The sequence below is a fragment of the Moschus berezovskii genome, chromosome 1 (genome assembly GCF_049115385.1).
Source record: "Moschus berezovskii isolate FMDL1 chromosome 1, NW_MosBer_1.0, whole genome shotgun sequence".
Lineage (NCBI taxonomy): Eukaryota > Metazoa > Chordata > Mammalia > Artiodactyla > Moschidae > Moschus > Moschus berezovskii.
Window position 1 is genome coordinate 160730574 of NC_142460.1, and position 24319 is coordinate 160754892.

Consider the following 24319-nt stretch of genomic DNA (forward strand, 5'->3'; position numbering starts at 1 on the left):
ATAGTAGTAAACTTAAAGGAACACTACTAATTAAGAGTGTTTCACAAAAAAGTACTCTTTCATACTGAAAAAACACTTAGGACAAGGATATTTACCATTGCTATTTTCACATTATCTCTAACGTGCATCCTATCAGTATCCTTCTCAGGAACTGGATCAGAGCTGTCTAAGTATGCCAACAAGCCTGGGGGCTAAAAGGAACAAGAAAAAACAAGATATACAACCCATTTTAAAAACAACTGCACACACAAAATCTAGCCTTGAAACACCAAATAAATTAATACGATGATTTAGCTGGTTCAGTTCAGTTCAGTCGCTCAGTCGTGTCTGACTCTTTGCGACCCCATGAATTACAGCACGCCAGGCCTCCCTGTCCATCACCAATTTCCGGAGTTCACTCAAACTCATGTCCATCGAGTCGGTAATGCCATCCAGCCATCTCACTGGAATGCGCAAATTTAATTCAGATGATCACTGTATCTACTACTGTGGGCAAGAATCCCTTAGAAGCAATGGAGTAGCCCTAACACTCAACAAGAGAGTCCGAAATGCAGTACTTGGGTGCAATCTCAAAAACAACAGAATGATCTCTGTTCGTTTCCAAGGCAAACCATTCAATGTCACAGTTATCCAAGTACATGCCAAAACACTAATGCTGATAAAGCTAAATGGTTCTATGAAGACCTACAAGACCTTCTAGACTTAACGCCAAAAAAAAGATGTCCTTTTCATCATAGAGGACTGGCATGCAAAAGTAGGAACTCAAGAGATACCGGGAGTAACAGGCAAATTTGGCCTTGGAGTACACAAAGAAGCAGGGCAAAGACTAACAGAGTTTTGCCAAGAGAATGCATGGGTCACAGCAAACATCTGTGACGACTCTACACATGGACATTACCAGACGGTCAATACCAAAATCAGACTGATTATATTCTTTGCAGCCAAAGATGGAGAAGCTCTATACAGTCAGTAAAAACAAGACCAGGAGCTGACTGTGGCTCAGATGAATTCCCTATTGCAAAATTCAGACTTAAATTGAAGAAAGTAGGGAAAACTATTAGACCACTAAGATTTGACCTAAATCAAATCTCTTATGATTATACAGTGGAAGTGACAAATAGATTCAAGGGATTAGATGTGACAGACAGAGTGCCTGAAGAACTATAGATGGAGGTTCGTGACACTGTACAGCAGGCAGTGATCAAAACCATCCCAAAGAAAAAGAAACGCAAAAAGGCAAAATGGCTGTCTGAGGAGAACTCACAAATAGCTGAGAAAAGAAGAGAAGGTAAAGGCAAAGGTGAAAAGGAAAGATACACCCGTCTGAATGCAGAGTTCCAAAGAATATCAAGAAGAGATAAGAAAGCCTTCCTCAGTGATCAATGCAAAGAAATAGAGGAAAACAACAGAATGGGTAGGACTAGAGATCTCTTCAAGAAAATTAGAGACATCAAGGGATAATTTCATGCAAAGATAGGCACAGTAAAGGACAGAAATGGTATGGACCTAATAGAAAAAGAAGATACTAAAAAGAGGTGGCAAGAATACACAAAAGAACTATATAAAAAATGTCTTCATGACCCAGATAACCACAATGGTCTAACACTCACCTAGAAGCAGACATCCTGGAGTGTGAAGTCCAGTAGGGCTCAGGAAGCATTACTACAAACAAAGCTAGTGGAGGTGATGGAATTCCAGTTGAGCTATTTCAAATCCTGAAGGATGATGCTGTGAAAGTGCTGCACTCATTTAGCCAGCAAATTTGGAAAACTCAGCAGTGGCCACAGGACTGGAAAACGTCAGTTTTCATTCCAATCCCAAACAAAGGCAATGCTAAAGACAGTTCAAACTACCACACAATTGCATTCATCTCACACGCTAGCAATGTAATGCTCAAAATTCTCCAAGTCAGGCTTCAACAGTATATAAAGTGTGAACTTCCAGATGTTCAAGCTTGATTTAGAAAAGGCAGAGGAACCAGAGAACAAATTGGTAACATCCGCTGGATCATCAGAAAAGTAAGGGAGTTCCAGAAAAACATCTACTCTGCTTTATCGACTATGCCAAAGTCTTTGACTGTGTGGATCACAGCAAACTGGAAAATTCTTCAAGAGATGGGAATACCAGAGCACCTCATCTGCCTTCTGAGAAATCTGTATGCAGGTCAAGAAGCAATAGCTAGAACCGGACATGGAACAACAGACTGCTTCCAAATTGGGAAAGGACCTTGTCAAGGCTATATATTGTCATCCCGCTTATTAAACTTATATGCAGAGCAAATCATGCAAAATATGTCAGGCTGGATGAAGCACAAGCTGGAATCAAGATTGCCAGGAGAAATATCAATAACCTCAGATATGCAGATGACACCACCCTTACAGCAGAAAGGGAAGAAGAACTAAAGAGTCCCTCGATGAAAGAGAAAAAGGAAACTGAAAAAGTTGGCTTAAAACTCAACATTCAGAACCTAAGACCATGGCATCAGTCCCATCAATTCATGGCAAATAGATGGGGAAACAATGGAAACAGTGAGACACTATTTTCTTGGGCTTCAAAATTACTGCAGATGATGACTGCAGTCATGAAATTAAAAGACGCTTGCTCCTTGGAAGAAAAGTTATGACCAACCTAGACAGCATATTAATAAAGCAGAGATATTACTTTGCCAACAAAGGTCCATCTAGTCAAAGCTATGGTTTTTCCAGTAGTCATGTATGGATGTGAGAGCTGGACTATAAAGAAGGCTGAGTAGCAAAGAATTGATGCTTTGGAACTGTGGTGTTGGAGAAGACTCTTCAGAGTCCTATGGACTGCAAGGAGATCCAACCAGTGAATCCTAAAGGAAATCAGTCCTGAATATTCATTGGAAGGACTGATGCTGAAGCTGAAACTCCAATACTTTGGCCACCTGATGCAAAGAGCTGATTCATTGGAAAAGACCCTGAAGCTGGGAAAGATTGAGGGCAGGAGAAGGGGACAACAGAGGATGAGATGGTTGGAAGGCATCACCTTCTGCATGGACATAAGTTTAAGCAAGCTTTGGGAGTTGGTAATGGAGAGGGAAGCCTGGCGTGTCTCAGTTCATGGGGTCGCAAGGAGTTGGACACAACTGATCAACTGAACTGAACTGATGATTTAGCTACTGAGGATAACATTTATTATAGGATAACCCCTTTGATTAGTATCTTTTATATTAAAAACAAACAGATAAACTAAAAACAAAAAAACCCAATCCTTAACCGTATAAATAACTTATCAATGAAATTTTATTGGGTAAGAATATATATTCAACTGACTTACCAAAATGCGTTTCAACAAGTTTGTTGCAGTTGCATTATCAGCTGTCCAGAGTCCGACTAAATGTCTACTTAGCTGTCTGAAAAAAGCAGACGTTGAGAAAGGTTTGCTGCTTTATCTCAGCTAGAACAAAAAGGAATTTTTAAGAACAACATATCATGTAAGAAATAAGACTACAGTTTAAAAAATATATATTCTACCTACTCAATACTCTGTAATAATCTATATGGGAAAATAATCTAAAAAAGAGGGGATATATATATAACTGAGTCATTCTGCTGTACATGTGGATCTAAGACAACACCCTAAATCAACTATACTCCAATAAAAATTAAGGGAAAAATCATTCTGATGTTAAATAATAAAAGTTAATATTTTAATTTGAGATATATGAGTTAGTAATTCAAATACTGCTACCATTTTAATATTTTCTTCAAATTAAAATGCTTCTTTGATGAACTCATCAATTTTCAATAGACTTAAACATGAAGAGGTAGGTTCTTACCACATATTTTTAATGACAGGGAAACAATTAGACTTGATAATATAATTAGTTTGTATTACAAGTCCTGTTATACTGATCACATCATTCTGGAATTCTTTGGAATTCTGAACATAAGCAAAAGTCAACTATGTTCTAATATATACTTCTTGGCAAGGTCAGAGATAGAAAATATTTTCAGTTTTGAAGTCTGAACAAAGACTTAAAAAGCACTTTTAAGCTAAAAGAATATTTTGATTCAAAGTGAAAATCTAAGATTCACGTTGAATCTAGGACTTAGTCATTTATTCATCTTAATCCCCATGATGATATCTGTTACCCAGACTGGAAGCTTCTCATAAACAGTGAATACATTTTATTCACCACGGACCCTTCTATGCTCTGGCAGGGATTCAACTGCCATTTGCAATAAGAATGAAGATGAATCCTGTGAGGGGAATGACCAAATAACCATTTAGGGGCATATATGCTACACTGCCAGAGAAAGCAGTTTAATAAGAAAACCCAAACTGTGCTTTGTTCTGACAACAAAAAAACAAAAATCACTACTAAAACTATTCACTCTATGTCTCTCTGGAAGCCTATTAACATACTGAAGTAATAACACATAATTTCCTACACTGGCATTTGCTAAGTATCATATCAATGATTCCTAAAAAGATTTCAATTAGAGATAAGAGATAACATTTTATAGCAGCAATTTATAAAAGATAAAGCAACGCAAATGATAAATAGTATTTCCGTTATAATTTGACAGTTTTTCAATATTGTTACTGATCACAGTAGGGGATGCAACTAATTGATTAAACTGATTAATAAAACGGAAAACAAACAGGAAAGGGCTAACATGGGGGTTTCATGGAATAAGATATTAAATAGTCTCTACTATGTAATATCTTAGCAAATATAAAAGGCAGTACATCAAGGAAATAACCTTTTTATATCTTTTTGTTTTCACAGGCAACACTGAAGACGACTTTTATGGCTAGTATTTTCAAGTAAGGGATGCAGATAGCTTCTCATCATAGTAAAAACAGAAAACTACTGGCAGAGAAGCATACTACAGTAGCCAATAACCAAACATAGGTGATAAATAAATGAAATTTATATTTCTATAATAAAGCAAGCATAAGTCAGCGATTTACGCTATCATTTTAAAAAGCCAAAAAGAACATGATTAAAATATTATGTCAGGAATTATAAAGAAAAATTAAAAGAGCTCAAATTCATACAGCAGTGAGTAAATAGATTTGTGTGTTTCCTCATATTTGAAGGATTTTTATAAAAAAGATGATTTGCCTAAGGGAAAATCATTTAACTGCAAGAGATTTAGGATAGGCTTGATTAGGTAAGGCTGGCTAGATACTGAAGTTTTCTTTATTCTCAGAGTACCTGACAGACCAAAGTTATTTAAAAATCACTAGGTGGGTCATCTACACACAAGATAGCCTGGAGGAAATATGAGGAGAAAAGCCTTGGGGACATGTGGTTCTAGTTCCGTAAGCTACAAAGCACTCTTTTCCATGTTCCAGTCCCATGACTATGCGGTGTAGAGCTTGATGAGCAGAGAGTAGGGGGAAAAAAGCAGTTTTATTTTTTTCCTCCCCAGTTATGCAGGGACAGGGACAATGATCTCTTGGGTACAATCTTTCCAGAATGAAAGGACAAGAACTAGGTGAATCAAAAGAAAATGAAACATCTGTGAAATCCAAACACTCTGTTTTATGTAATATCTGAACCCCTTCTCTAAACAAGTTAACTGATAGCAAATTAAATTTAACCTACCTATTTGTAAGCATCCTTTGATCTGAGCTTATTGTAAACATCGCAGTATGCAAGTGTCGAGGTAAGGCACCTTCACTTAGGGCAAGCTCCTGCATTTTTGTAGCAATTTCTTTGTCACCTTCCTTTGGAAAAAGGGTAAGATGATCCCTAAAGCAACAATCTAAAGCAAGCTATTTTAATTTTGTTAATTTTACATCTCTAGATAAAATAATTATTCAGTATACAATGTAATAAAAATTAAATATGCAACTCCAAGTATCTGAAAATAACATAGGTGAATAATATTATAAGTCATTTAAAAATATTATTTGCCTTTGGAATAAGGTTTTAATGTTCCAAGATATAGTTATCTCATGAATTATACATTGCTTAACTTTAAAATTAGGTTCATTTCTTGAGTATATATGAGCCAATGAAGGGGAGAGGTGACTTACAGAAATCGGTAATTCCCACCAAAGGCATCTGCAAACCTGCTTGCTCTTATTGGTAAAGATATATTCACTTTTATGATGAATACAATTCTTAATTTTTTTAAAAAAGAATGATGTGATGTTGAGGTAGTTCTTTCTATTCTTATTTCACTAATGACTTGCTTTCACAAAAGGGTAGGATAGATAGGACTACTAATCAAAGATAAACAGAGCTATGAATTAAGCAAGCACTGTGATATTTAAGATGTGTGAAAAAGTAAAAATACAATGTTACTGAAAAAAAGTACAAGTATATAGTATAATTGAAGATTCACAAATATACAAATGTACATGCAGTATGAATATGTACATATATCATTTGATACAAATGAATGTAGCATGTATATAAATATACATAGCGTGTATATGTACATATATAATTTTGAACATGGTCTGAGAGGAAATTCACCAGAAAACTAACAACTGTTGTCTCTTGATGGTAAAAATACAGGTGATTTATTTGTTCCTTGTGTTTTTTCTGAAAAACCCAATACTTCTTAAAAAGGTCATACACTGCTCTCACAATCAGAAAATAGCAACCTAAGATACTTGCCAGGATTTCGGTGTAAATTAAACAAGCCTTCCTTACACAGACACTGCTCTAGTAACTGGCAAGGAATCTGGCTAGCCACATGTGGCTTGTACTGAAGTCAAAATGGCCTTTTGGTTATATCTGGCACTTATGAAATATTTCTGAATGAATGGCAATATATTAATGGATCAAATCCAGGAAGACTCTATGGAATGGTCTCATGATCCTAACTGTCCTTGGTGACTTCAAGCTCTGTAAGTGAGAGATGTGGCATTTACTTTGGAAGCTAATATTAAGCATAGAACCCATTAGCTGAAGGGGGACAATTCACTTTTATGTCATGTATACACTTAAAATGCAAATAAACTTTGATGTTCCAACCAATCTAAGTCTATATATAATTTTCAATAGCTGTTTAACAGTATACTAATACGGTGCTTATTATTTAGCTACTTGTTATATTTATGAACTATAATGGCAGAGTTTTTTGACAAAAGGAGCACTCTTACATTTTATCTAATTATGACAATAAAAGTATATAAAAATTCAAAAGCCATTAGATTGATATTGTAAATATCCAGGATGTAAGTTCATATTCATAGCCATGAACTCATCTTCTAAAAAATATCTATCTATCTATACAAAGTTGTATCTTACTCTATGTGACCCCAAGGACTGTAGCCTGCCAGGCTCCTCTGTCCATGGAATTCTCTAGGTAAGAATACTGGAGTGGGTAGCCGTTCCCTTCTCCAGGGGATCTTCCCAATTGAGGGGTCGAACCCAGATCACGCACAGGGCAGGCGGCTTCTTCACCAGCTGAGCCACCAGGGAAGCCCAAGTAAACTGGAGGAGTTAGCCTATCCCTTCTCCAGGAGATCTTCCCAACCCAGAAATTGAACTGGGGTCTCCTATATTGCAAGCAGATTCTTTACCACCTGAGCTACCAGGTGAGCCCCAGAAAAAACACATAAGGCTAAATAAAGCAACTATTCTGGAGAAGCAAGAGTTCATGTCCAACAATACCATGTCCTGATCTCTGGGGTTTAAATACATATACAGGTAAGCATGAGGAACTTTTTGTTACAATATTTATTTAATACTACTTGGCTATAAACTAGCTCCATTAATAGATTTCCATATAGACTTAGTACCTGAATGAAGTTTCAATACCATCACCACTACCATCCCCAAAAGAAAGGAAGAGAAAAAGAATGCTAACTTTTCTTTTAGAATAAAACAAATAATGGATGACCAGAAAAATTCATTTGCTCTAAATCTACTTACTTAAGAACTTTAAATTCTTAGTTTATTATTGAAGGATTGTTGTTGCAACTAGTTTAAAAGTAATATAAAGATTGAAAATTACTTTTCTTGCCCAGAAATACTGCGTATTTCCCATAAAAGACTGAAAGTAACTTTGTCAGCCCAAGTTAAAATAGCCAATCAACATTCAAATAAGTTAAATTTTCAAAATTGTTTTCTCACCTCTATTATTGCCTTCATAACCAATCCAGCTCCCTTTATAATTGCCATGGAAGGATGCTTTAAAATAGGAAGAAAAAAGTATCACAGAATAAAAGAGTTTTATTCCAACATATTTAGGGGTTGCTCTTAAGAGGGATACACAGTTTAATGCAAGGTATTAAGCCATAAAATTGAAAGTGAAACCCTTTCACGCTTTCAAGCCATAAAATTAGTAAAAAGCTACATCTCAAAGTCAGTTCACAGTCTGGTTTAAAAATTTTAGGTATTCTTACAATATAGCTTTACAGATACTGAAAATAAAGAGTTTACAGAAGTAGAAACAGCTAGCACTAATATGAACAATTATATATATTCTACTTATTGGAATGATAAATATAAAATAATTATGATATTAAAATAACAGAAATAGACATTTATAAATATAAATATCATATACACACATGTACATAATAAACATGATGGCATTATATGAAATAAATGTTTTCAATTGCTCATGAATGGCCCTGCTAAAGCTCACCTTAATATTTGGAAATTTATAAAGAAAAGAGAACTTTGAGTTGACCACAGGGTAAAAATCAGTTGTTCACTATTTTTAAGATGGCAAAGATGGGAACAGAGTCAAATATTGATCAAAAGCCATCAGTAGAGCTCTACATGAAACACCAAGAAATCAGTGAAATATTCTAATACGATAACATACCAGGCTGTATTTGTTTAGATTACCACAGAAGCACACATACATTATTTTAACAACAAACTGACCAAAGAGTGGTTCTCTCAGCTTAGCTGTTACCAGATAAAAGTGTAAGTTCTCACCTGAAAGAGTTTAAAGAGAGTTCTTCCATTGGATGCTGCCATCTCCAAGAGCATATCGAACTGCTGCCCTTCCGTTGTCTCGCTATACGGAGCACACAGGGCAAAGGTAAGGAAGTCCAAGAGGGAACTGATAACTAGGGCACCAGTCCCGTGATCCTGAAACGGAGTGACATAGTGCCGTGGCTTAGCACAGAGAGCTTCACTGAAAACATAGCTAATAATGGATTTTTTTCTGTTATCCCATTATGTTAGAAGTAAATGTTTAATTTCCCAAAACAAGTTTTAAAGTGCTCTTGACATGAGTACTACTCGAAGCAGTGCTTGTTTTACTAATGCAGTATATCCAGTGCTTATCGTATCTCAAAAAGAAAACAGTTAAATTTCAGTCAAATTTCAAGAGAATAACCAAGACTCCTCAAACATGTATAACTAATGTTAATGTATATTTGTATAAGAGGCAATCTTGGATAACACCTGCAAAGCTCAAGCAGTCTGTTCATATTCCTTCTAGATGTTATAGACAGCCCATCTCCAAAACTGTTAACCAGTGATTGAGGAATAAAGATTTTATTAGCCTTTTTTTAAAGCAAATTATTTCAAAATGACATTTTTAAAGTGAGCAGAAGAGTAAAAATCTGGGATATAACTAAAAAGTTAAAGGCTTTGCAATTTATCCTTTCCTAAATAATTAAATAGTCTTAAGACACTATTTTATAAGTAATAAAATAAGTAAGTGAGCAAGCTGAACTGTAACCAATACTGAAATGAGGGCCACCATAATTTAAAACAGAACAGAACAAAAACTGGCCATGTTGTACTTCCAGAATATCTTCAATCTGTATGGTATCACTCATTAAGACAAATTTAACTCACCACATGGGAATTAAATTTCTCCAGTAAGTTTTCCAGAAACTTCTTTGAAGAGAGAAGAGAAGCTTTGTTTAGCTGTTCTTGTCTTAAATCATAGTCATCATGCATGGGCTATTGATCAAAAACAGTGATAAATTCATAAGCAGCTGCATCACAAAACAGTTATTTATGAAGAGTACTCACTGAACACTGAAAGAACTAAAAACCACATCCTTTCAATTGAAGGCAGAAAGGAAACTTGCGACAAGATAAGCAGGCAGAAATGATGATTTCTCCTGGGTCTGATGAGACTGTGGATAATCTGCCTAACAAATAAGGGGAGATAGTACTGCATAGGGTACTTTTGAAAGAATAAGTCACAGATCTCCCTCTTAAAAAGCAAGTAACACCCATTCTGCCTCCCCCAATTTTATAATATAAATTTAAAATGAAAAACTTAGCATTTTAAAGTACTAAAATTAGCAGCAAATACTTCCTTGGCTCAAGATGATTCTCTTTTGACAGTTGGAATAAACTAAGAGCATAAATGCTGGGAGGGATTGGGGGCAGGAGGAGACGGGGATGACAGAGAATGAGATGGCTGGATGGTATCACCAACTCGATGGACATGAGTTTGAGTGAACTCTGGGAGCTGGTGATGGACAGGGAGGCCTGGCGTGCTGTGATTCATGGGGTCGTAAAGAGTCGGACACGACTGAGCGACTGAACTGAAGAGCATAAAAAGGATTCCAGCGTGATAGTTAGGAGTAAAGATCAAATTCTAATTCTGCTACTGACTATAGCCAACCTTCAGTTTAGTTCAGTTCAGTCGCTCCGTCGTGTCCGACTCTTTGCGACCCCATAAAGCACAGCACAGCAGGCCTCCCTGTCCATCACCAACTCCCGGAGCTCACTCAAACTCATGTCCATCGAATCAGTGATGCCATCCAGCCATCTCATTCTCTGTAGTCCCCTTCTCCTCCTGCCTCCAATCCCTCCCAACATCAGAGTCTTTTCCAGTGAGTCAACCTTAGACACAGTTAAATTACTTTAACTCTCTCAGTTTCGTTTTCCTCAGCTATAAAGAGTGAATAAAAATACTTACCTTACTGGACTATTATGAAGCTCAAATGAGATAATTCATGCAAAATTATTTCACACTACTATTATTTTTTGTTCTAGTTTTTCCACTAATTCTTTTTAAAATTAATTTACGTATTTTTGTCTCTTCTGGGTTTTCACTGTTGTGCACGGACTTTCTCTAGTTGTGGTGGGGGGGCTACTCTCTAGTTGTGGTGCACAGGCTTCTCGTCATGGCAGCTTCTCTTGTTGTGCAGCAGTGGCTCTAGGGAGCGTGGACTTCAGTAGTTGTGGCTTGCGGGCTCCAAAGAGTGTGGGGTTCAGTAACTGTAGCGCACACAGTTACTTCCCTTACCAAGGATTGAATCGGGTCCACTGCACTGGCAGGTGAATTCTTAACCACTAGATCACCAGGGAAGTCCTTCACTAACTCTTTAATGGAATCACTTTTAATAAAGATAACAAAATCCACTTTGGGGAATAAATGCAAGGTTTTATACAAGTGATTTTATACAAGGGCTTCCCTGCTGGCTCAGACAGTAAAGAATCCACCTGCAATGCAGGAGGCCTGGGTTCATTCTCTGGGTTGGGAAGATATCCTGAAGAAAGAAATGGCTACCCATTCCAGTATTCTTGCCTGGAGAATCACATGGACAGTGGAGCCTGACAGACTACAATCCACGGGGTTGCAGAGGGTCAGACACGACAGAGCAACTAACATATTCAAGTGATTACTTAGGCTTAATGTATACCACTAAGTCTGCCTAAAATACTTACTCTAAGGAACGTATAATCAACACAAAATTGAAATAAACCAAAAATTTAAAGTTTTACAGCTTTTTCCCCACAACAAGCTGTCAGCAAGTTAAGAGTTTTACCTCTCAAACCGCTTTCAAATGTGCCTTCTTTAGTCCATCCTACTTCATCATTTCGTTTCTTACATGATAATTTGCTCTCCGTGCCTCTTAACTTGACCTCTAATCTATACTTAACATATCATCCATGCATTTCCTAAAATTCCACAACTGACATGTTACCACTCCTCTGCTGAAAAAATCAGTTGTTCTTTACTATAAAGCATACAAAGCAAGCTTCCTTTATACAAAAGCCTTTTTATGACGGTCTCTGCACACATCTCCAGCTGTAACTCCTAAGCCTGTGTGCCACCATTCATACGTTATGATCCAGTCATATTCAATTATTTTTCACTTCCCAAATAAACTTTTGCATATGCTAATTATTCTTCTTGCCTCTTGAAAAAACCTGTATACAGGTCAGGAAGCAACAGTTAGAACTCGACATGGAACAACAGACTGGTTCCAAATAGGAAAAGGAGTACATCAGGACTGTATTTTGTCACCCTGCTTATTTAACTTATATGCAGAGTACATCATGAGAAACGCTGGGCTGGATGCAGCACAAGCTGAAATCAAGATTGTCAGGCGAAGTATCAATAACCTCAGATATACAGATGACACCACCCTTATGGCAGAAAGTGAAGAAGAACTAAAGAGCCTCTTGATGAAAGTGAAAGAGGAGAATGAAAAAGTTGGTTTGAAGCTCAACATTCAGAAAACTAAGATCATGGCATCCAGACCCATCACTTCATGGCAAATAGATGGGGAAATAGTGGAAACAGTGGCTGACTTTATTTTTTGAGGCTCCAAAATCACTGCAGATGCTGATTGCAGCCATGAAATTAAAAGACACTTACTCCTTGGAAGGAAAGTTATGACCAACCTAGACAGCATATTAAAAAGCAGAGATATTATTTTGCCAACAAAGGTCTGTCTAGTCAAGGCTATGATTTTTCCAGTGGTCATGTATGGATGTGAGAGTTGGACTATAAAGAAAGCTGAGCGCTGAAGAATTGATGCTTTTGAACTGTGGTGTTGGAGAAGACTCTTGAGAGTCCCTTGAGTCCAAGGACTCAAGGAGATCCAACCAGTCCATCATAAAGGAGATCAGTCCTAGGTGTTCATTGGAAGGACTGATGTTGAAGCTGAAACTCCAATACTTTGGCCACGTGATGTGGATAGCTGACTCATTTGAAAAGATCCTGATGCTGGGAAAGATTGAGGGTAGGAGGAGAAGGGGACAACAGAGGATGAGTTGGTTGGATGGTATCACCGACTCAATGGACATGGGTTTAGGTGGACTCTGGCAGTTGGTGATGGACAGGGAGGCCTGGCGTGCTGCAGTTCATTGGGTCACAAAGAATAGGACACAACTGAGCGACTCAACTGAATTATTCTTCCTTAGGAAAGTCTTCTCACAACTAGAAAACATCTATCTGCCCTTTAAGATTCAGATCAAGTGTAACATATTCCATAAAGACTAACCTAAAACCTTTTATCTTCTCATCACAAAACCAGAATCAAGTGTTGTTTTTTAGGGATCCCATGGCCCCTACTACATACACAGTTATATACACAAGCCTACCTTACTAGACTGCCAGCAAATTCAGGGAGGAATTTTGTCTTAACATGTTGGTATTTCTTTTTGTAAACAGTACAGTGCCTAGTTTATAGGCTATGCTGCTGCTGCTGCTGCTAAGTTGCTTCAGTTGTGTCTGACTCTGTGAGACCCCTTAGACGGCAGCGCACTGGGCTCCCCTATCCCTGGGATCCTCCAGGCAAGAACACTGGAGTGGGTTGCCATTTCCTTCTCCAATGCATGCAAGTGAAAAGTGAAAGTAAAGTAGATCAGTCATGTCTGACTCTTAGCGACCCCATGGACTGTAGCGCTTCAGGCTCCTCCGCCCATGGGATTTTCCAGGCAAGAGTACTGGAGTGGGCTGCCATTGCCTTCTCCCATAGGCTATGCTAAACAAATGTTTATTTGAGTAAGTAAATGGCTGTAAGAGCAAGTTAGGAAATATAAAAACATTGAATTTAATTGAAACAATAAAATCTAGGTTTGTGGAAATTTAAATCATCAGTCACTTAGAATCAGTTTCCTTGAGAAAAACACCAGTACTTACACACATGAGGGCACAGAGCATATCAACAGCTGCATGGATTACTCCATTGTTGCTCCTCTTGAGTGCTTTTACTACCTTCACTCCAAGACGCTCCCGAAACCTCATGGAACAAAACAACAGCATATAGTAGCAACACCAGAGCATCATTCTATTATTTTATTATAAAAATATAACATAGTAAGTTACTTTAAGTACATGGCTGGATGGCATCACCGACTCTGTGGACATGAGTCTGAGTGAACTCCGGGAGTTGGTGATGGACAGCGAGGCCTGGCGTGCTATGATTCATGGGGTCGCGGAGAGTCGGACACGACTGAGTGACTGAACTGAACTACAGCAATGACATATTCTGAATCCCATATCAAGAACATAGGAGTTTTCATAATTTTTTTTCCTTTGGTGGGGGTGTTAAAGGTTGACTGAAACTAAAAGGCTTGAATTTGAACTTCCCATTCAAATTCAGTAAAACAAGTCAGTAATATCATAGGTGAATGTATAAATAAGAGTCAGTAGTATCATCTCCAATCATTCATCTTGCTTTTTTATATCTCATGAATAGAAACTACTAAATCACCATATTAAAAAGTAACAAGTGTAATCAGATATAAAGAGGTAAATTTGTTTATTATTTGCTATTTTGAGTTTTTCAGATTCTTATTAAAAGAAAAAAAAATAAAGTAACTTACTTTGGAAGCTGAGTAAAAGCTAGAAAACCAGCTTTGGAAGCCACAAGCCTCCTCACAGCCTGGAACTGACTCTCAAGTTCTGCATTTGAAGCAACAACATCCCCTTCTTGGGACAATAATGCTGTTATGGCATTATTGATCAGTTTTTCTTTGTTTTCTGAGAAGAGACCCTAGGTGAGGAAGAGTATTTCAAAAACGTTTCTATACCAAAAATTAATGACAATGAACAAATTATGATAACAATTTATCTTACATCCTGCGTCACTGCGTGCAGAACTCCACTATATGAAATGTTAGCATTGAACCTGAACACAGCATCTGCAAAGTTGCCATCTGTAAGGAAATGAATGATTCAAAACGATTTAGAGGTCGGAACTGTATTTCTTATTTATTGTTAAGTAGATGGATGGAAATGAAATCATATTTAAATCAATACTTACTTGGAGGTGTAGCCAAGAATCTGAGATGAAGGCTCTCTACCTCCTCATCAACAGGCATGCTGAGTAACCCCCATCGCTGACCTTTATGAGTTGATGTCATTTTTACACAAACATCTCTGTTACCAGAGGCTCTTACTCCATCCAGCAAACTTGCTAATAAGGAATCTCTAAGCAAAGTTAAAAATTAAAAGGTTTTAGGATTGATAATCTAGGGGGAGTTTCATTTAGAAAGCAGCATAGGCCCTTTAGAAGATAACCACCCTGGGTACAAGGGAAGTACTAAAGAGAAGTGGCAGGAGAGAACTTGACATCCAATACTAGTTCTTCACTTTCCTGTTTCATATCATGTACAAGTTACTAAAGGAAAGGATCGTTAACATTTTCCTCTTGTTTTCTAATTTTAAGATTATCTTTAACAGTTTTACTAAGAGATAACTTACAAATCACAAAAGTAATTCAATTAAAATGTAGAGTCTGGTAATTTTTCATAAATTTATACAGTTGTACAATCATTACCACAATACAGTTTTTATACATTTCCAGCACCCCAAAAAGTTTCCTTGTGCCCATTTACAAAAAACTCCCTAGCCTCAGGCAACCATTCATCTGCTTCTTTCTTTACAGTTTTACTTATTCAAGAAACTTCATCAAGAGAATAAAATGACAAGCCACAAGTTGGGAGTAAATATTTACAAAAGACATAGCTGACAAAGGACCATTACCCAAAATATACTAAGAACTCTTAAAATTCAACAATAAAAAGAATAACCCAATAAAAAAATGATCCTGCAGCCTGGGTGGGAGGTGGGTTTGTGGGAGAATGGATACTTATATGTGTATGGGTGAATCCCTTTGCTGTTCACCTGAAACAATCACAACTTTGTTAACTGGCTATACCCCAATACAAAATTAAAGTGGAAAAAAAAAAGGAAAAAAAATGATCCAAAGTCCTATATGATGCTTTACATCATAAAACATCAGGAAAATGCTAATTAAAACGAGATACCACAACATTAGTGTTAGAATGGCCAAATCTGAAATACTGACACCACCAAATGCTGATAAGGTTGTGGAGCAACAGGAACTCTCATTCACTGCTGGCTGGAATGCACAATGGTAGAGCCACTGTAGGACTACAGTTTGGCAGGTTTCTTATAAAACTCAACAAACTCTTACCATATGCTCCAGTGACTACATTCCTTTGTATTCACCTGCTGTTACTGCTGCTGCTAAGTCACTTCAGTCATGTCCGACTCTGTGTGACCCCATAGACGGCAGCCCACCAGGCTCCCCCGTCCCTGGGATTCTCCAGGCAAGAACACTGGAGTGGGTTGCCATTTGTATTCACCTAAAGGAGTTTAAAACATACCCATACAAAACCTGCACACAGGTATAGTTGTTTTACCATGTGGTGATAGTTGCACTGAGTGTATTTTTATCAAAGTAACTGGTTACCACTATCCAAACAATTTAAGAATGAAAGTGAAAGGTATTATTTTTAAATACTTAAAAAGTGTAAGTTTCAGAAACACACTTTATTTTCCATCCTTTAATATCAAGTAACCATTTTTATGGTTTTCCCAGATGTCATGTATGGATGTGAGGACTATAAAGAAAGCTGAGCACCAAAGAATTGATGCTTTTGAACTGTGGTGTTGGAGAAGACTCTTGAGAGTCTCTCGGACTGCAGGGAGATCCAACCAGTCCATCCTAAAGGAGATCAGTCCTGGGTGCTCATTGGAAGCACTGATGTTGAAGATGAAACTCCAATCCTTTGGCCACCTGATGCAGAGAGGTGACTCATTTGAAAAGACCCTGATACTGGGAAAGATTGAAGGCAGGAGGAGAAGGGGACAACAGAGAATGAGATGGTTGGATGGCATCACCGACTCAATGGACATGGGTTTGGGTGACTCCGGCAGTTGGTGATGGACAGGGAGGCCTGGCGTGCTGCGGTTCATGGGGTCGCAAAGAGTTGGACACAACTGAGCGACTGAACTGAACTGAACTATTTTTATACTCTTTAGAAACCTGAGAACTAAATGAAGGATATTTTAAACATGCAACAAAATAAAGTTGTCTTTTCCTTCATTACATAAAGTTCTAGATAAAATTTCTTTGTTTTTCCTCTTTGATGAAGCACTTTGCCTTGCACATACTAAGATCTCAAAAATGAGATGAATTAAAAAAAATACCTCTCTGTTGAAGAGTATTTCCGTATTTGGCCTTTTATAAATTCAATGGTAAAAAGCTGTGGATTTTCTGAGTCACAAACCAATGCGAACACCTAAGGAACACAAGAAACAAGTTCCATGAAAGATGTTAGTTTTACAGTATTCCATTAGAAAAACTACATGTCATTTAGTTGACGAAAGTCAATATTTAAAACATAACTTGCTTATAATATCAGAATTTAAGAGCTGCTTAAAAGTCTCATTCAAATTTTCATATAATACTTAATAAAAAGTTTTCATTATATACTTGAAAAACAAATTTAGCAATATTCATTGTTCTAAGATCAATAAATACAATGAAAATTAAATACAGACTGTTTCCTATTCTTTAGGCATAAAAAACTATTAAAACAGAAAGAAAATTAATATTATCAACAGGAAGAAATCTCATTTAAACTATTACTGAAACTTACTTCTCCTAAGGGCTTCAATGTTGCAATATTATAGGTTGCTGGATCACGTTCTACTAAACATGTTTCTGTAAGCGCTAGAATTCTTTTTACAGGTTCCTTCAAACAAAATCGACATATATTAAAAAAATTATTGAAGAAAAATGTCAAAATCAGATGAACGAATTTTCACTTTTAACATATGAACTTACCGAATGTCTAGGTGATATTTTCTGGACTATAAACTCTGCTAAAGATGTGATAGATTCATCAGTGCTGTATTTGCCAAATCGAAGGTTCAAATATTGCTCAAATTCTAAAGGCTCTTTTCTCATCCGCAATGAAATACCAATATAGTTGCCAGCATGATCTATTGCACTTTTGATAATTTCTTCTCTTTGCTCTGATGCAAATAAATGCTGCATAAATTTTGAAATTTAAAATGTTAGGGTTGAAATAATGAAAATGTGACCATAGTGAATCAACTCATAGGAAAGTGCCTGAAGGAGCAATTCTAGGAAGAAAAAAGGTAGATCTTATCAGAAGCAAATAAGCAGTATGTTGTGGCTGATTATTAAATTAAAATCAAAGTCTGAAACATAAAGCCTTGCAAATAATCACTGAAAGGAAATTATCTCATAAATTCTCAGAGTCTGGTCTCATACCTGTGTGGAAAATAGCACTCTGGGAGCTCCAAAAAAGGCCCCAGGAACCCCAGCCAAGTCCAATGCAGGTGCTGGGTACTACGGGGGACAGAATTCCAGTTTCAACTAAGGTAGCTCTAACTTCATCTGTTTTTATACAATGGGCTTTCTTGCAAGATTACCTTGGAAAATTTTTAAATGCTCACCAAGTCATTGGCCTATGAATATTACAAGCCACCTCCAAGTGTATTAAGGAAAGGTATTGCTACTTGCATGTGGTACCTGGAGGCCAAAAACGCCATGAAGGGCAGGACAGGAGAATCCCACAAGAAAGATCTGTCCTGCCCAGAATGCCATGAACTACCCTGTTGAGAAACATTGGATCAGACTATGTTTTAAAACCTGATTTCATTTCCAGCAGCTTATCTCAGTCACTATGGATGCAGAAGATATCAGTTTCTTGAATCAATCTATCATGGTCTCACATCTGGAGTGAATTGTCTCATTTTAGCTAGTGTTTTTTAAAAGGCAGACAGTATGCTTCTGTTCCGTTCCATCACTCAGTCGTGTCTGACTCTTTGCAACCCCGTGGACTGTAGCCTACCAGGCTTCTCTGTCCATTGGATTAGCCTCCTGCAACTCAAATGGTGGTCCAAGGACCAGTAAAGTCAGCATCACCTGTGAGTCTGTTAGATGTATAGCATCTCAGTTCCAACCTCAATCCTACAGAATCAAAATCTGAGAGTGAACAAGACGCCCCAGCTGATTTGTATGAACCTTCAAGTCTGAGGCACACTGCTACATACAATACTATGAATAAACGTATTCCCAAACTTGCCTGAAGGTTCAGTTCAAGTCCAGAGTTTTAAAAATTGCCCTTGCTAGGCCTCTCATTATATTAATTGAATCAGTATCTTCAGAAAATGAGCCGAGGGCACAGTGGGCTTAAAAAAACTCTCTAGGTGATTACAATGTGAAGCAAAGTTATACCCATGGACCTATATATTAAGCCTAACAAGTTTGACATCAACTGTCATTTAATAAAAGTAACATATGTGAAAAAATTTCAATTAAAACTGCTTGATGCCAACAAGCAATAAAACATGTTGGCAATTTGAGGAGTGTCACAATTCTTATCCTTAATGTTTAACTTACGCATTGGAAGGCTTGATGAATTAATGTGATTCTGTTAAGATCTGTGAAGCCATATTACTGTAATTAGATAAGTTTTCCACCAAGAGGTTAATCATTATAAACTTCTGCCACACAGGGAAGAGACAAACCTTTGGGCAGCACTATGACAGGAGATTTTAGGCTGCTTTAGGGTGGGAAAGGGAACTAATTTTCTCTTGGATCATTCATTTTTTGGGTCTAGACTCAGCAGTAACAAAATGTCTATATGTACATTCCTAGATGAGGGGCACTAGGATGGTACCCATCATCTGGGTAGAGTGAGGATGGGACAAGGCCTTAATTCTGAAGAAGCTAACATGCTTTGTAAATCAGATGGTAAACCCCATCCATCATTCTCTTTTCTTTTTGCTACACTTCAGTTCAGTTCAGTCGCTCAGTCACGTCCAACTCTCTGCGACCCCATGAATCACAGCACGCCAGGCCTCCCTCTCCATCACCAACTCCCGGAGTTCACTCAAACTCATGTCCATCAAGTCGGTGATGCCATCCAGCCATCTCATTCTCTGTCGTCCCCTTCTCCTCCCACCCCCAATCCCTCCCAGCATCAGAGTCTTTTCCAGTGAGTCAACTCGTCGCATGAGGTGGCCAAAGTATTGCAGTTTCAGCTTGAGCATCAGTCCTTCCAATGAACACCCAGGACTGGTCTCCTTTAGAATGGACTGGTTGGATTTCCTTGTAGTCCAAGGGACTCTCAAGAGTCTTCGCCAGCACCACAGTTCAAAAGCATCAATTCTTCGGTGATCAGCTTTCTTCACAGTCCAACTCTCACATCCATACATGACCAAGGGAAAAACCATAGACTTGACTAGACAGACCTTGGTTGGCAAAGTAATGTCTCTGCTTTTTAATATGCTATCTAGGTAGGTCATAACTTTCCTTCCAAGGAGTAAGCATCTTTTAATTTCCTGGCTTCAATCAGCATCTGCAGTGATTTTGGAGCCCAAAAAAATAAAGTCTGACACTATTTCCACTCTTTCCCCATCTATTTCCCATGAAGTGATGGGACCAGATGCCATGATCTTTGTTTTCTGAATGTTGAGCTTCAAGCCAACCTTTTCACTCTCCTCTTTCACTTTCATCAAGAGGCTTTTGAGTTCCTCTTCACTTTCTGCCATAAGGGTGGTGTCATCTGCATATCTGAGGTTATTGATATTTCTCCCGGCAATCTTGAGTCCAGCTTGTGCTTCTTCCAGCCCAGCATTCCTCATGATGTACTCTGCATAGAAGTTAAATAAGCAGGGTGACAATATACAACCTTGACGGACTCCTTTTTCTATTTGGAACCAGTCTGTTGTCCCATGTCCAGTTCTAACTGTTGCTTCCTGACCTGCATACAGGTTTCTCAAGAGGCAGGTCAGGTGGTCTAGTATTCCCATCTCTTTCAGAATGTTCCACAGTTTATTGTGATCCACATAGTCAAAGGCTTTGGCATAGTCAATAAAGCAGAAATAGATGTTTTTCTGGAACTCTCTTGCTTTCTCCATGATCCAGCAGATGTTGGCAATTTGATCTCTGGTTCCTCTGCCTTTTCTAAAACCTGCATGAACATCTGGAAGTTCATGGTTCATGTATTGCTGAAGCCTGGCTTGGAGAATTTTGAGCATCACTTTACTAGCATGTGAGATGAGTGCAATTGTGCGGTAGTTTGAGCATTCTTTGGCATTCCCTTTCTTTGGGATTGGAATGAAGACTGACCTTTTCCAGTCCTGTGGCCACTGCTGAGTTTTCCAAATTTGCTGGCATATTGAGTGCAGCACTTTCACAGCATCATTTTTCAGGATTTGAAATAGCTCAACTGGAATTCCATCACCTCCACTAACTTTGTTCATAGTGATGCTAAGGCCCACTTGACTTCACATTCCAAGATGTCTGGCTCCAGGTGAGTGATCACGCCATTGTGATTATCTTCGTCGTGAAGATCTTTTTTGTACAGTTCCTCTGTGTATTCTTGCCACCTCTTCTTAATATCTTCTGCTTCTGTTAGGTCCACACGATTTCTGTCCTTTATCGAGCCCATCTTTGCATGAAATGCTCCCTTGGTATCTCTAATTTTCTTGAAAAGATCTCTTGTTTTTCCTATTCTGTTGTTTTCCTATATTTCTTTGCACTGATCACAAGGAAGGCTTTCTTATCTCTCCTAGCTATTCTTTGGAACTCTGCATTCAGATGCTTATATCTTTCCTTTTCTCCTTTGCTTTTCGCCTCTCTTCTTTTCACAGCTATTTGTAAGGCCTCCTCAGACTTAGCCTCTTGTGTATCCAAAAGACTTGCCCTGGTTCTGCTATCCAGGAATGGATAATTTATCTACACAACACTAAATCTTGGGAGTAGTGTTCCCCGGATATTAAGGTAGCTACAGGATTTAAAATCTCAAGAGAAAGGACTCTGAGAGTAAGTTCAGCACAGCCTCTCTATCTGGACACGCTAATACTCGTCTTTGAGGTATGGGGTTTAATCAAAGAAGGCAGGATGCTTCTTATATAAAAAAAAAAGGTCATAATCTATAGTTCTGTTTCTACTGCCAATTAACAAACAGGGTCTCAGCACCTTAAGAGGTTTCTGCTGTGGCCCAAAATTTACATGTAACTCAGAATTTCAAGAAAAAAACATGCAATGAACTCCAAATTTTGAAGTTTCAAAGTCTATTCAGATTTCAGATTACAAATAGCTGAACAAAGGAAAGAAGACTATAAAAAAAGAGATTTTAACATAACTTTTCAAAGAAAGTTTAGAAACTTTCAAGACAGACATTAATACTAATGAAAATAAAACTGTAATTGCTGTTTACTAAATGTTAAGCCACATACTGTGCTAAGAATTTTGCATAAAGTATCTCATTTGATCAAAAAAATAACAACAAAAACCTAAGACATACGTATATTATTCTCCACATTTTAGAGAGCTACAAATTGGAATTCAAGCTGAGGTCTACCTGATACCAAAGCTAGCGCTCAAAATACCATACTTCCTTCCAGAGGACTCAAAGGAAATTTCAAAATTAAGTGTAAAAACTCTGTTTTCCTTCAAATGGTCAGGTCTCTTTTAAAATAACTTTTTAAAAACACTACTTACCAATCTACTAAATCCTCCATAAAGTATACAAAACCCTCCTTGATAATCAGAGAGATCCACAAAGCCTTCAATATTTCTATAGTCATAGGAACAGAGGACTCTGTTTGTTGCAGGGTTAATTTGGTCAAAGCCTCCTGGTGTTACTTCCAAAATGACAGGTTTTCTTGTATCACTCCAGTGATGCTTATAGCAGTTATATCTCTAGGGAGAAAAATAATAATACTTTTAAATTCATATTTAAGGTTACCATAAAACACCATTACGTTTAATGTATCACTCATTGCAGAAAAAAAACAACAACAAAAAAACCCCAAAAATCTAAATATTATAAAATTTTAGAGCTACTAATCAAATTGTTAAAGACATTTTTATTTGGCCATTTGGAGGTTCCTGTTTATTCAGTTAAGAATGTTTAAGCTAACTAAAGACAGTATCGGTATCAGTTCAGTCGCTCAGTCGTGTCCAACTCTTTGCAACCCCATGAACCGCAGCATACCAGGCCTCCCTGTCCATCACCAACTGCCAGAGTATACCCAAATCCATGTTCATTGAGTCGGTGATGCCATCCAACCATCTCATCCTCTGTCATTCCTTCTCCTCCTGCCCTCAATCATTCCCAGAATCAGGGTCTTATCAAATCAGTCAGCTCTCCGCATCAGAGGGCAAAGTATTGGAGTTTCATCTTCAACGTCACTCCTTCCAATGAACACCCAGGACGGATCTCCTTTAGGATGGACTGGTTGGATCTCCTTGCAGTCCAAGGGACTCTCAAGCGTCTTTTCCAACACCACAGTTCAAAAGCATCAATTCTTCAGTGCTCAGTTTTCTTTATACTCCAACACTCACATCCATATATGATTACTGGAAAAACTATAGCCTTGACTAAACGGACCTTTGTTGACAAATGACTCTGCTTTATAACATGCTCTCTATGTTGGTCATAACTTTCAAGGAGTGTCTTTTAACTTCATGGATGCAATCACCATCTGCAGTGTTCTTGAAGCCCCCCAAAAAATAAAGTCAGCAACTATTTCCACTGTTTCCCCATCTGTATGCCATGAAGTGATGGGACCAGATGCCATGATCTTAGTTTCTGAATGTTGAGCTTTAAGCCAACTTTTTCACTCTCTTCTTTTACTTTCATCAAGAGGCTCTTTAGTTCTTCACTTTCTGCCATAAGGGTGGTGTCATCTGCATATCTGAGGTTATTGATATTTCTCCCAGCAATCTTGATTCCAGTTTGGCTTCTTCCAGCCCTGCGTTTCTCATGATGTACTCTGCATATAAGTTAAATAAGCAGGGTGACAATATATAGCCTTGACGTACTCCTTTTTCTATTTGGAACCAGTCTGTTGTTCCATGTCCAGATCTAATTGTTGCTTCATGACCCACATACAGGTTTCTCAAGAGGCAGGTCAGGTGGTCTGGGATTCCCATTTCCTTCAGAATTTTCCAGTTTATTGTGATCCACATAGTCAAAGGCTTTGGCATAGTCAATAAAGCAGAAATAGATGTTTTTCTGGAACTCTCTTGCATTTTCGATGATCCAGTGGATGTTGGCAATTTATCTCTGGTTCCTCTGCCTTTTCTAAAACCAGCTTGAACATCTGGAAGTTCACATTTCACCTACTGCTGAAGCCTGGCTTGGAGAATTTTGAGCAGTACTTTACTGCGTGAGAGATGAGTGCAATTGTGCGGTAGTGTGAGCATTCTTTGGCATTGCCTTTCTTTGGGATTGGAATGAACACTGACCTTTTCCAGTCCCGTGGCCACTGCTGAGTTCTAAAATTTTGCAGGCATATTGAGTGCAGCACTTTCACAGTTTCATCTTTTAGGATTTGAAATAGCTCAACTGGAATTC

At 37.9% G+C, this 24319-nt stretch overlaps 1 protein-coding gene across 1 annotated transcript in view; it reads right to left on the reverse strand.

The window, feature by feature from the left end:
* Positions 1–24319, reverse strand: part of DNAJC13 (DnaJ heat shock protein family (Hsp40) member C13) — a 171431-nt gene that overhangs the window by 91384 nt on the left and 55728 nt on the right. The window contains exons 6-19 of the mRNA XM_055413675.2: positions 22459–22659; positions 17761–17967; positions 17573–17668; positions 17121–17212; positions 14926–15092; positions 14739–14818; positions 14486–14655; positions 13800–13899; positions 9761–9868; positions 8888–9043; positions 8072–8128; positions 5585–5706; positions 3301–3376; positions 96–191 (exon numbers count right to left, since the gene is read on the reverse strand). Coding sequence (XP_055269650.2) covers positions 96–191; positions 3301–3376; positions 5585–5706; positions 8072–8128; positions 8888–9043; positions 9761–9868; positions 13800–13899; positions 14486–14655; positions 14739–14818; positions 14926–15092; positions 17121–17212; positions 17573–17668; positions 17761–17967; positions 22459–22659 — 1728 coding nt within the window. The remainder of the gene's footprint in view (positions 1–95; positions 192–3300; positions 3377–5584; positions 5707–8071; positions 8129–8887; positions 9044–9760; positions 9869–13799; positions 13900–14485; positions 14656–14738; positions 14819–14925; positions 15093–17120; positions 17213–17572; positions 17669–17760; positions 17968–22458; positions 22660–24319) is intronic.